We start from the raw sequence: 8,653 nt of genomic DNA on the forward strand, positions 1-8,653 counted from the left end.
TTTGTAGTATTTCTTTTTTATCATTTTTAATAAATATTCATTTATTATAAATTTAGTTTTCTTTTATTTATTTCATTTTCGTATTATTTGAAATGTTTCAAAATTTTTGCACTTAAAATTATTTATATATAGAGATAATTACACTCTATTTAAGAGATAAATATATATATTCGAATGTTGGCGAAAGAAAAACCGAAGATTCTCTCTCTGAACACAAAAAGTGCAAGCAACACGAAGATTTGCACTCTTGATAGGTATGTTCTTTTTAACTAAAGTTCTTGCACTTATCATCATTTTTCCTTTTCTTTTCACATTAGAGAGAAAAATAAAAAAGAGATGAACTATGTAAGAAGTTGAGAAGAAGAGATCAAATATTTCAAGATCAGAACTTGAGAAGGGCGGGGGGGAAGCATAGATGTCACTATCGTCACTAGCAAAATCTTCATACGCATGTGCGTTCTGATGTATGTAACTGCTGATTCAACTCAAAATTTGAAATTTGTAAGTTCATACAAAAATTCACTTAATTAAAAATATTTACGTTGTCTTGATATAATTTCTTAATATGTGCAACATAATTAATAGTAAATCACAATAGTATATATTGTGATAAAGTTCAATTGCCAAAGTGATCGTTAGTATTGAAATTGTACTGTGTATATCACGAAAGTGGTTAGAAAAACAATAATCAAATGATTTGAATGACATAGATCTTCATTTTTTTTTATAAAGTTCGCACGTTCGAAAGACAATAAAGAATTTATTATTGTTATATTGTTATTATAAACAAAGCTATATAAGAAAGTAAACTATGGCCCATATTACTGACAAAATTATGCGAATCTTGCATGAATGTCATCCCAAAGATGATTTTAAGGATAAGACAAAAAGTAAGGCAAAAAAATCAAGAAGGAAAATCGAGAATGAAAAATTAGAGGGAATCAAAAGTAGTGTAGAGAAATTATTCACAGATGCACGATGTAATTATGTAGGAAGTGTTGAATATGCCAGTTTGAATAAAATGCTGGCCATTTGTAATCTAGAGGTAATTGAATATAACTACATAATAAAGTAATAGAAATTCTACAACACATGTATGCTTGGTATATTGTAAAAAAATGCATGTGATAATTTATTTTGATACTAAATTTTATATACGTATATATTCTTTTAGATTGGCAATGAGATCACAGCTATCCATCATTTGGTCGAAGCTCATGCAGTAATACTTCGACAACACATCTTGCATAGATATCAAAAGACTCAAATGCGCGAATCTGTGAGGAATGAATCTCAAATATATGGACTAAGACCTACACATGTAAAATTTGAGACAAAATTTACAGATAATAGTGAATCATTAAAAGCAAAACTGTTAGACTTACCGAAAGGTATAGATACCTTTTGCTTTTTATTGTAATTCTCTTTTTATATAAATTTAAATTTGTTTAATTTCCTTCACAGAATGGTACATAATTCAAGTTACTGCCCCATATGAATCTCCAACTATATCAAGATACGAAAAACGTACATCTAACGTAATGCATGCTATACATATTACAATACTTCCTACGGGTACATCTGACATAGATCCATTATGTATAACTGTGCCAAGACCTACGACGCAAGTTTCTTATGATGTCTGCAAAGAGATTCGGCAATTACTTGATGGCTATACGTCTGCCCTGAAGACTACTTACACGAATAATAAGCAGTATTGGACAATGCGTGTAAATCAAAACAACAAAATGAAGGTAGATTTTTTAAATCGGAGCAACATACAAGTTGGAAATTTAACAATAAGGGAAATTTTAAATTAATTTATTACAGACGGCTATAAGCGCATTAGAAAATGTATGGTTGAGAGAATGGAGAGTGTTATTTATGGCTGATCTTATTGAAGACTTGGAAATGGTAGATGAGATTCATCAAATGATCAACAAATTAATATCGGATTTCAAATCTTCGTAAGTAATATATACTTCGTTGTGTTTTTTTATGCATATTCAATTTCTTTACTTCATTTATCTAGCAATGAGATATCAAAAAGATGTAGGTGGCTTTTGAGAAAAGTAGCCACAGGTGCATGCTTTCTTACGCGTGAGGAAATAGCGCGTGCAATTAAATTTCTACTTCCCAAGCATGAAAAACTTGCAAACAATATTATTTTATCTATTTATGGAAAATTGCCATATATAAAGAACCTAGACAATACAAAGCGGAAAACATTGGTTTTAATTATTGATGAGGTAAACGTGCAATGTATATAAGCTACATAATATTATTATACGCTTAAGAATAATACAAATTTATGTAAATTTGTTTCGTATATAAAGATTTTTTGTTTTTTAAGCACATAGATTATATAGCGTTTGAAGCTATGGAAATTGTTAAAGATCATCCTATTACCCGTTTTCCATCTCTACATGTAGCGTATGCATTATTCAAAGAACATGAAGATACTATTTTGGACGGTTGTAAATTAATTAAAGCAAAGGAAGATATGGGAATTTGCGTAGTCAATCCTTCCGGTGATCTCGATAAAATGGAAAAACGTATGAAGCTTTTTATGGACTTTTGGTTACCGAAGTGGAAAAGTTGTTATAACACGCGACCTAGCGAAGAAATGTTCGAAGATGCATTAATAAATCATGATATTTTAATGTACAAAAATTTTATCCTATTTCTCTATTAACAGTCATTAATCTACTTATAATTCGATTACTTGTACTTTATTTTTCTCTTTCATTTTTGTAGGTATACTGGTCATGGAAATGGCATAGAATATTTATCTGGAGAAGATATCGAAAGAATGAGAGTGAAATCTACTGTTTTATTGTTTGGATGTAGCAGCGTAAAACTATTTATGATAGGTGGAAGATATCCACCTTATGGCGTTTCAAATCAATATTTAATAGCATGCAGGTAAAAAAAATATTTTTTATGTTTGTGCCATACTTAAAATAAAAAATTCTTTCCATTTATAAAAAAAATTACATATGAAACATTCCTTTTCTCTTATCTTTTCAATTCCCATTTATATGTACATAAATAAATAAATAGTGTGTCAATTTACAATTTTTAGTCCTTGCCTGTTGGGTATGCTTTGGGAAGTAACAGATGCAGATATTGATAAAATGACCGCAAATTTCATGAGTAATTGGATTCCTTCGTCCTCGGAGAAATCATGGACTGAGATAGACAAGGATAAATGGATTTCTGGTACTCTAAGTTAGTATTAGAAATTGAAAAAATTTTTTATATTTGCTTCTTTAATATTATAAGTATAGTAACTCTTCATATTTAAATTTTTCAGAATTTATAAAGAACGGAGCAAAGGATAAACCAGAGATGGAATCAGAAATGTTAAGGGTAGTGGCAAAAGCTAAGAACAGTTGCTTGCATTATATGACGGCAGCTGCGATAGTAATACGAGGTTTACCAGTAAAAATAGTTTAATTCCTTACTGATGTCATCGATGTATTTTTGCACTGATGTGTAATAATTCAAGTTTCTAAGTCATGTATAAAGCAATTGTTTGTTGGAAGACAAGATTGCGATAATCGTTTGTAAAGGAGTAAAATTATGTTATATATTTTTTAAATTTTAATGCGAAGATATTTTAAGAACATATTTTATATAAAAATAATAAAAGCGAATAAAAAATTGTTTTGGTCAATTATTGCCTTCACTGATTCAAGATTATGGTCTTTGGTCACATAATAATCTGTGGTTCTGGTACAGAAGTGGAAATACTCTTGTGTGGTAAAACTTGTCCACCATTAATATATAATTCATCTTTCACGATAACGTCTTCTCCTAATACAGTTGTACCTTCCATTCTGACCCAACGTCCTACAACGCTTCTCCATCCAACAATACAACTGTTTACATATTTTTAATTATTATGATAAATATTATGAAGCTTTACTTATATTTAAAATATATAACATTAATACTTGCCCATCTAGCCATGCATGCTCTTTTATTACAGCTGCCTTAAGAATAGTACTTCGTTTAATACAACATCCATCAGCTAAAGTGGCACCCGGTCCAATCGTGACGTTAGGTCCTATTCTACAATCCTTGCCAATTATAGCCGTTGGATCAATTAAGACATTGCCTACTATACCAGGCCCAGAATGAAGCTGTTCAGGATGCTTTTGCCTCAATGAAGTAAGATACATAGACATTCCTGGATAATGTTATGGATACTAAGTATGAATGAACAATGAAACACACACATACACACACACACACACACACGCACACACACACACACACACACAATATTGAGAAAATCATGATATATAAGTATTTGCCTGTAAGAAAATCTTTAGGTTGTCCCACGTCCATCCAGAAGCCTGGTAATTCCAGAGCATATAATTCTCCATCTTGAGCCATATTTGGAAAAACTTCCTTTTCGATACTTGTAGGTTTTAATTCTATTCTATTCAATACGCTTGGATTGAGGATGTACATACCTATTTTGCAAAAAAAAAGGTATATATGTGAAACATACATGTGAAACATGTATGTTTTTCTAAACAACTTTAAAAAACTTTCTACTATTACTACCTGCATTTATTTTATTGGATATAAATTCTTGTGGTTTTTCAACAAAATTCTGAATCTTTCCATCTTCTTCATATACAACCACACCATACTTTGATGGCTCCTCTACTTTAGTGACAACTATAGTTCCTTCTTTACCATGATTCTCATGGAATTCGAGAAGTTGTTTAAAAGGAAATTCGCAAATGATATCAGAGTTCAAAACAAAGAATGGATCATCACTGGCACATAAATATTCACGCGCGAGCGCAAGTGGTCCAGCAGTGCCCAATGGTTCTGGTTCATGAGAAAATATAAGTCGTACTCCAAGTTTCTTCGCCTCGTGAACCAATTCTTCTTCCATCTGTTGTGCCCGATAGGAAACGGCCAATATAACTTCAGTTACATTTGTTTGTACCTAAAAAAGATTTAAAAAGTATACTTAGAAAGATAATGAAAATTATACTTGTATGAAACTTTGATAAATCATTTATTTCAATATTACAAATATACCAGTGCTTCGATCTGATGTAAAAGTATAGGTTTATTTGCAAACTCGACAAGTGGCTTAGGTCGACTTAAAGTAAGAGGTCGCAATCTAGTTCCATAACCACCCACAAGTATTAAAGCTCTCATGGTCTGTAACTTCTTTCTTTTTTCATGCATTCCTATAAATTCTGCAAAAATAATAAACAAAGATACTCTATTTTTTTTTTAATTATAAATCATGTCAAGTGCACCACTTATTTTATTTACTTTGCAATACAAAAAATTTTAAATCAATATACAGTTTAAATAATTTTTAATTGTTAAATTATATTATCGAAGAAATTAATGACCCACTCTAATTTGCAAAATACAGAATTATATTTTACTTTATATTCTTATATTTCTCTTACATTCTACTTAACATTATAAGTAAATAAATTTGTTTACTTGTTACTCTATTCTAAGATACATTACATGTGTAATAATAATCAATATTAGTAATAATCAATATTGTTTATTGCCCTTTGCTGAAATACGCAATGTTACTTACGTTAACCGCCGTCTTAGAATGACATTAACGAAGATAATTCGATATCTCAGTGACAATTATTGCCACGTAGATAGGCTTGATAGAGACAAGTGCTACGTGTTCACTGATATGCTCATGTTTATATTTACGATGAGAACATCTCTTCTTCATGAGATTATATCACATTATTAATGCAAGTGAATAAACCTATCATAAACATAACACCTGTCGAATAGACTTTTTATTGAGCAATGATAACAATGATGTTTTTGTTTTATGAAGAGCTGTCAAACTCTGTCTGTCTCTGTCGCGACACTGAAAAGATATTTAAAAGATTGTTAATGTCCTGGACAAATTTTTGTGATCACTCCGAGAGCTCGGAGGTAATTGAAGAATGCTGACATTATCAACTGTTTTGATCTGTTTATTCCAAGAATAAATGTGAGGATTTTATTTTCCTTAATTACTGTTTTTATTATCAGGAAATTATAAAACATGTATCATTTTTTATGATAAAGTAGTGATTAGGAAATTAGATAAAATTCTTATTAATTTATTTTTCGAACAACTAGAACGGTTGATAATGTCAGCGTCCTTCAATTACCTCCGAGTCTTCGGAGTAGTTATGTTACTCCAGTAAGAATGGCTGCATTCAATATAATCTTACATGTATGATAACAATCTTGCATATAAATACTTCATGTTATTGGATGGATATTGGATGATAAACAAAATGACAAGGAGATACTCATATAGAATTGTATACTTATAATCAAGAGACTTTTCTTTGAAAGAATCTTTTCACATGACATTAGACATTTATAATATATTTTACTTATGATATTGTCTGCTTGAAAGTACATTGTGCTAAATAATCTTGGTGACCGAAAGTACCAGTGATCCCTGCAGGTAAATTCAAGTTTTATTAAACAAAATGCATGATTTGTATACGTATATAAAAGGCTTTATTGCACAAAAGCAAAACTGTTCATTTATTTAGATAAATAAAATACAGAAAGTTGCATAAGGTATTACACGATCATTTCCAGTTCTCGGGCATAGTCTATCGCGAGAGCTGCCAGTTCAGAACTCGGAATAGGCTCCTCAGATTTTTTCTCACTAGTCGTAGTAAAATAAAAATGGCCATCTTTGGAAAGATTCCAGTTCTTCTTGATAGCGAATGCCTTTATATCCTTCTCCGTGCTTAAATTGAGCATCCTTGCGGCATCTTGAATGGAGCTCTTATCGTATGCACTTTCCATGCACGCGCCGATCTCATCGCGAACAGTATTTAATAAAATGTCTATGAAGAAATTATAGGATGCGGCGGGCACATTACCTTTGGCCAAGAAAATCTTATTGTACGAACCCTCCATCAAATATTGCTCTAAACTCAAGGGATGCCTTATATAAACATTTGATTGTATCTGATCAGACGGTAGGAGTTCCAGCTCTGTGTGAAATTCAGCAACTCGATTTTGAGATAATAAAAATAAGAGATTGAGACCAAGAAGCTGATATTTGTACGCTGATTCCATCAATCCAGATTTATAATCGAAATAGTAACATTTTAATTGTGCCATATATCTTTCAAAGGAAGGTATATCTTCAGTGGCAATGCTCCATTGTGCTCCAATTTCCAATATGTCTCCTGTGATTTAAATAAAATTTTTGTTATAATTTTGATATTTGATCTATTAACGCTGTGACTTGAGCTTAAAATTAGCAATACGTACTAGCGATTAATAATTCATTTTGACTGGCCGTGCTATTTGATGTTGGGAGAAACATCAGATGAGTGAGACCGATCTGTGTAAAATAATTATCATTGAATTATTTATTATTATACAATTATTATGAAAATGTTATTACTGTTAAATCATATCTAAATACATATCTAAATACATATCTAAAAGCTGAAGCACCAAAAGGAATGATCATTAAAATTTGAAAACAAAGTCTATGGCAAATGATGACAATTCATTTCCATAATCCACAAACACGATGAGGTTATGATGATACTTTTTATCAGTAATTATCCTATTTGAAAACGTGAATAAAGTATGTAAATTACCTTTAATTGATTGAGCAATTCTCCACATTTCTTCAAATTACACGGCGTTCTTGTCCATTCGCGTTTTAAATTCTGATATAAGGCAACAACATCTTCAAGGGCTGCCATTTTTAATATCTCGCTTCGTCTTGCCATAAAACAGATATTTTAGATGCGATTCGAGATTCGAGACTCGAAATTTTCGACTTAATTTTCGATTCATCGACTGTTTTGCCAATCAAAGTTCCTCTCTTTCGTGAAATAGAAAGAAAGGAATCATAAACGGCTCTTTAGGATACGTTTATTCTGTCCTTGACGGAAAAGCGGAAAGCGGAAAAGCAGCAGTCAATCATGTATTATGGAATATACAATTTCTGATAGGTTGAAATTCTTATTCTTTGTTATCTGTTTCTTGTTCCTTTTATTGTACAGAGTCCTACAAAAAGTCAAAATTGTAGACTAACTAGAGTTTTGATTGGCCATTGCTTTTCCGTCAAAATGCGAATGCGCCTTTACAGAGATTGTTTGCCCCAGTTTGCCCGCCAATCCCGCTATGTGTGATTTGATCACATTTGAGTCTGTTTACTGATGGTGATAATGTGCAAAGTGAAGTTTTGTAATTTTATAAATTTTCAATTGATTCTTCAACAGTAATCTTTAACAGCGATTTTGTAATATTAATCTTCATTACGTCTCGTTTAATACTCGTGTTAGAAACATGGCAGTGCAACCTAACCAACAGTTTAACATGGGTATATATAAGATTTTATTTAATCATAATGTAATTTTTGTTTCAATATAATAATTTATTTTTTAGATCCTCCTACGCAGCAGAGCTTTGTCAGATTTTTTAAAAATCTTCCAGAAGTGAGTATTTAAATTATTGTTTATACTACATGTGAATAGACAATCTTTAAAATCCTTTTTTGTTTCATAATTGTTATATATTAATTTTCTTCCAATTGTAACAATTGTATATTCTTGTATTTTATTAATTAATATATTTTAATAATTTAATTTAAAAAAAA

The 8,653-nt window shown here is 30.8% G+C and overlaps 4 protein-coding genes across 4 annotated transcripts in view; 2 read left to right on the forward strand and 2 right to left on the reverse strand.

The window, feature by feature from the left end:
- Positions 1–804: 804 nt before the first annotated feature.
- LOC108695033 (separin) lies at positions 805–3,534 on the forward strand. The gene is made up of 9 exons (XM_018204758.1): positions 805–1,045; positions 1,175–1,391; positions 1,465–1,754; positions 1,831–1,967; positions 2,033–2,249; positions 2,354–2,664; positions 2,758–2,925; positions 3,086–3,231; positions 3,317–3,534. Exons 1-9 carry the CDS (start codon positions 812–814, stop codon positions 3,457–3,459), a joined length of 1,863 nt encoding a protein of 620 aa, XP_018060247.1. The 5' UTR covers positions 805–811; the 3' UTR covers positions 3,460–3,534.
- Positions 3,535–3,583: 49 nt separating this feature from the next.
- On the reverse strand, positions 3,584–5,863 carry LOC108695032 (mannose-1-phosphate guanyltransferase beta). The gene is made up of 6 exons (XM_018204757.1): positions 5,594–5,863; positions 5,068–5,231; positions 4,579–4,972; positions 4,323–4,484; positions 3,964–4,195; positions 3,584–3,884 (listed from the first exon to the last, which is right to left on the reverse strand). The coding sequence occupies exons 2-6, from the start codon at positions 5,218–5,220 to the stop codon at positions 3,716–3,718; spliced, it is 1,110 nt and encodes a 369-aa protein (XP_018060246.1). The 5' UTR covers positions 5,221–5,231; positions 5,594–5,863; the 3' UTR covers positions 3,584–3,715.
- A 651-nt stretch (positions 5,864–6,514) lies between these two features.
- LOC108684058 (26S proteasome non-ATPase regulatory subunit 8) lies at positions 6,515–7,796 on the reverse strand. Its single transcript, XM_018188086.1, has 3 exons — positions 7,647–7,796; positions 7,309–7,381; positions 6,515–7,223 (listed from the first exon to the last, which is right to left on the reverse strand). The coding sequence occupies exons 1-3, from the start codon at positions 7,779–7,781 to the stop codon at positions 6,604–6,606; spliced, it is 828 nt and encodes a 275-aa protein (XP_018043575.1). The 5' UTR covers positions 7,782–7,796; the 3' UTR covers positions 6,515–6,603.
- A 392-nt stretch (positions 7,797–8,188) lies between these two features.
- The window catches only part of LOC108684060 (DNA mismatch repair protein Msh2), a 15,847-nt gene continuing 15,382 nt past the window's right edge, over positions 8,189–8,653 (forward strand). Inside the window, exons 1-2 of the mRNA XM_018188087.1 lie at positions 8,189–8,377; positions 8,443–8,492. Coding sequence (XP_018043576.1) covers positions 8,344–8,377; positions 8,443–8,492 — 84 coding nt within the window. The 5' untranslated portion in view covers positions 8,189–8,343. The remainder of the gene's footprint in view (positions 8,378–8,442; positions 8,493–8,653) is intronic.

This window comes from Atta colombica, unplaced genomic scaffold (assembly GCF_001594045.1).
Source record: "Atta colombica isolate Treedump-2 unplaced genomic scaffold, Acol1.0 scaffold126, whole genome shotgun sequence".
Taxonomy (NCBI): Eukaryota; Metazoa; Arthropoda; class Insecta; order Hymenoptera; family Formicidae; genus Atta; species Atta colombica.

Excerpts from the sequence above, each read along its gene's own strand:
- LOC108695032 (XM_018204757.1), bottom strand. The coding sequence starts at position 5,220 with ATGCATGAAAAAAGAAAGAAGTTACAGACCATGAGAGCTTTAATACTT. Across the intron at positions 4,485-4,578 it reads ATCCAATAAAATAAATGCAG|GTATGTACATCCTCAATCCA; the intron begins GTAGTAATAGTA and ends TTTGCAAAATAG. Across the intron at positions 3,885-3,963 it reads GAGCATGCATGGCTAGATGG|TTGTATTGTTGGATGGAGAA; the intron begins GCAAGTATTAAT and ends ATATGTAAACAG.
- LOC108684058 (XM_018188086.1), bottom strand. The coding sequence starts at position 7,781 with ATGGCAAGACGAAGCGAGATATTAAAAATGGCAGCCCTTGAAGATGTT. Across the intron at positions 7,382-7,646 it reads AATTGCTCAATCAATTAAAG|ATCGGTCTCACTCATCTGAT; the intron begins GTAATTTACATA and ends TATTTTACACAG. Across the intron at positions 7,224-7,308 it reads AAATGAATTATTAATCGCTA|GAGACATATTGGAAATTGGA; the intron begins GTACGTATTGCT and ends TTTAAATCACAG.
- LOC108695033 (XM_018204758.1), top strand. The coding sequence starts at position 812 with ATGGCCCATATTACTGACAAAATTATGCGAATCTTGCATGAATGTCAT. Across the intron at positions 1,392-1,464 it reads ACTGTTAGACTTACCGAAAG|AATGGTACATAATTCAAGTT; the intron begins GTATAGATACCT and ends TTTCCTTCACAG. Across the intron at positions 2,665-2,757 it reads ATAAATCATGATATTTTAAT|GTATACTGGTCATGGAAATG; the intron begins GTACAAAAATTT and ends TCATTTTTGTAG.